The sequence below is a fragment of the Limulus polyphemus genome, unplaced genomic scaffold (assembly GCF_000517525.1).
Source record: "Limulus polyphemus unplaced genomic scaffold, Limulus_polyphemus-2.1.2 Scaffold6153, whole genome shotgun sequence".
Lineage (NCBI taxonomy): Eukaryota > Metazoa > Arthropoda > Merostomata > Xiphosura > Limulidae > Limulus > Limulus polyphemus.
Genome location: NW_013671763.1, coordinates 260 through 3,416, shown reverse-complemented (window position 1 = coordinate 3,416; position 3,157 = coordinate 260). Strand labels below are relative to the sequence as shown.

At 36.8% G+C, this 3,157-nt stretch overlaps 1 protein-coding gene across 1 annotated transcript in view; it reads left to right on the top strand.

Annotated features, from left to right (window-relative positions):
• LOC111089414 overlaps positions 1-836 on the top strand; it is a gene marked incomplete at its 3' end in the record, with an annotated part of 16,198 nt that extends 15,362 nt beyond the window's left edge. Inside the window, exon 4 of the mRNA XM_022401860.1 lies at positions 701-836. Within this exon, the coding sequence (XP_022257568.1) occupies positions 701-836 (136 nt within the window). The remainder of the gene's footprint in view (positions 1-700) is intronic.
• Positions 837-3,157: the final 2,321 nt, after the last annotated feature.

The window sequence follows — 3,157 nt, the reverse complement described above, 5'->3', positions numbered from 1 at the left end:
TCCTTCTCACACCAAACATGCTCGCCCTTTCAGCCGTGGGGGCGTTATAATGTGACGGTCAATCCCACTATTCGTTGGTAAAAGAGTAGCCCAAGAGTTGGCGGTGGGTGGTGATGACTAGCTGCCTTCCCTCTAGTCTTACACTGCTAAATTAGGGACGGCTAGCGCAGATAGCCCTCGTGTAGCTTTGCGCGAAATTCAAAAACAAACAAACAAAATAAATCAAAAAGAATGTTTTATAAGATCAACGCCACCTGTCACTCGTTAACTTACAATCTTGACAGATTTTTCATCTTCTACCATACCAGTAACGGTTAAGTTATCTATATTATAAAAATATTTTCAGGTTACTTTATGTAACCAATATGTTGTAATTAAGTGCTTACGGATACCATTAGTTAACAAAAGGTATATATGGTATTGAAAGTAAATATAAAAATGTTAACTATCAAGGTTTTAGGTAAAAATATTATGTCATCAGAAGCACAACGACGATTTGACGTTGTGTGATTAGAAATACAACGGAGATATCTAACACCATGAAGTACAACGGATATGTCGAGTTTGGTGCGTTTAATGAATTCAGATTTTGTAACAATTCAAATATCTAATGCTATTGGTTTTATTGTTAAGAAATAGTTTAACATTTCATACTCAAAACCTTCAAGATATGAACAGTTGAATTGTTTCTTATTTTCAGGACAATAACTTAGCCACTGTTGATTTTCGGGAGTCATGGTCTCGCGGCCTTGAGTTTTCTCTGTCAACCCTTACTATGACAATTGGTTTGATTAATCTGTTAAGGTTTCCTGTTTTACTGCACAGAAATGGAGGAGGTAAGCCTTTTTTTTCTATCATAATTAGAATATGCATGTGTATATGTTTGTTTTTAATGAAATCATTATTAATTAATTTTAGGCCTGTAGTATTTTTCTCGTATTGTCATTATTTCTATTGTTTTCTTAATGGTAATGTCTTACTTCATCAAATTTATATCTCGTTGTGTCAGAAACTTTCCAAATAAGATCTTCCACTCAGAGCAAGAAGCTTTAGCGTCAAGTTAACTTCAAAAGATGTTCAAACATGACTATTAACGTTTATTACAAACTGTGCAATCTTCTTGCATTAACCTGACCTTATAGGACTATTGGTATTAAATATTCTAAGAAAGTTTTAGGCTTAGCGAACAAGTATGTTGACGAGGGTTGAGCTTATGTTTAGATAAGATGGATCTTTAAGATAGTTTTCTCTCAAACGATTTTATTATATACGATCGAACTTACAACATATAGACATGAGTTCGAAATAAAAAGGAACATTTATTCTAGCACATAACACCTGAGCAGGTGTTATGTGCTAGAATAAATGGTCCTTTTTAGAGCCACACGTATCTCATAGTTTGAGACTTAAAGAATCCAGTATAGGAGCGCCAACATTCACTTCATTGTTACTTGTGGTTTTGATAGTAAAAAAAAAAAAAGGATAAACAACTTTCTTCGAAAATAACCTTTAAAAAAATCGGATAAAAACTTCCGGTAGGTGGAACTGTCTTTAAAAAAAATCGGATAAAAACTTCCGGTAGGTGGAAATGTCTTCTTTAAAAAAATCGGATAAAAACTTCCGGTAGGTGGAAATGTCTTCTTTAAAAAAATCGGATAAAACTTCCGGTAGGTGGAACTGTCTTCTTTAAAAAAATCGGATAAAAACTTCCGGTAGGTGAAATTGTCTTCTTTAGTCTTCCTTCCGTCTACCAGTCGTTATATTTTCTTTCTTACGTGGTTACACATCGTGGTTTAATCATAAACTTCCGGTAGGTGGAACTGACTTCTTTAGTCTTCCTTCCGTCTACCAGTCGTTATATTTTCTTTCTTACGTGGTTACACATCGTGGTTTAATCATAAACTTCCCTAGCGGCAAGCACAATATTTCAGGTTGTAATCAGAAACAACATTCTGAGTATTACGAGGGTTGTATGTTTTCCGTAAACAGCGATTCCTAATATTATATGTTCACTTCCAAATAAACAAGTTTTATAACACAGTAACGTATCAAAATCTGTGTTCAGGTGGAAGTTTTGAAATATTACTTGAAACAAATACTAACGGTTTGTTGTTAACCTTCTACAATAAAATGTTTGATCTCTCAAGTACAGACTTCTATAATTGGTTTGGAAGTGACCTTACTGGTAAGTACCACCAGGTTATTACAGAAGTACATCAAGCCGTAGTTCGGAGGTGACCTTACTGGTAAGTACCACCAGGTTATTACAGAAGTACATCAAGCCGTAGTTTGGAGGTGACCTACTGGTAAGTACCACCAGGTTATTACAGAAGTACATCAAGCCGTAGTTTGGAGGTGACCTTACTGGTAAGTTCCACCAGGTTATTACAGAAGTACATCAAGCCGTAGTTTGGAGGTGACCTTACTGGTAAGTACCACCAGATTATTACAGAAGTTTATCAAGCCGTAGTTTGGAGATGACCTTACTGGTAAGTACCACCAGGTTATTACAGAAGTACATCAAACCGTAGTTCGGAGTTGACCTACTGGTAAGTACCAGGTTATTACTACATCAAGCCGTAGTTCGGAGTTGACCTACTGGTAAGTACCACAAAGTTATTACAGAAGTACATCAAGCCGTAGTTCGGAGTTGACCTACTGGTAAGTACCACCAGATTATTACAGAAGTACATTAAGCCGTAGTTTGGAGGTGACCTTACTGGTAAGTACCACCAGATTATTACAGAAGTACATTAAGCCGTAGTTTGGAGGTAACCTTACTGGTAAGTACCACCAGGTTATTACAGAAGTGCATCAAGTCGTAGTTTGGAGGTGATCTTACTGGTAAGTACCACCAGGATATTACAGAAGTACATCAAGCCGTAGTTTGGAGGTGACCTTACTGGTAAGTACCACCAGGTTATTACAGAAGTTTATCAAGCCGTAGTTTGGAGGTAACCTACTGGTAAGTACCACCAGGTTATTACAGAAGTACATCAAGCCGTAGTTTGGAGGTGATCTTCACAGTAAGTACCACCAGGTTATTACAGAAGTACACCAAGCCGCAGTTTGGAGATGACCTACTGATAAGTACCACCAGGTTATTACAGAAATACATAAAGTCGTAGTTTGGAGGTGACCTACTGGTAAGTACCAC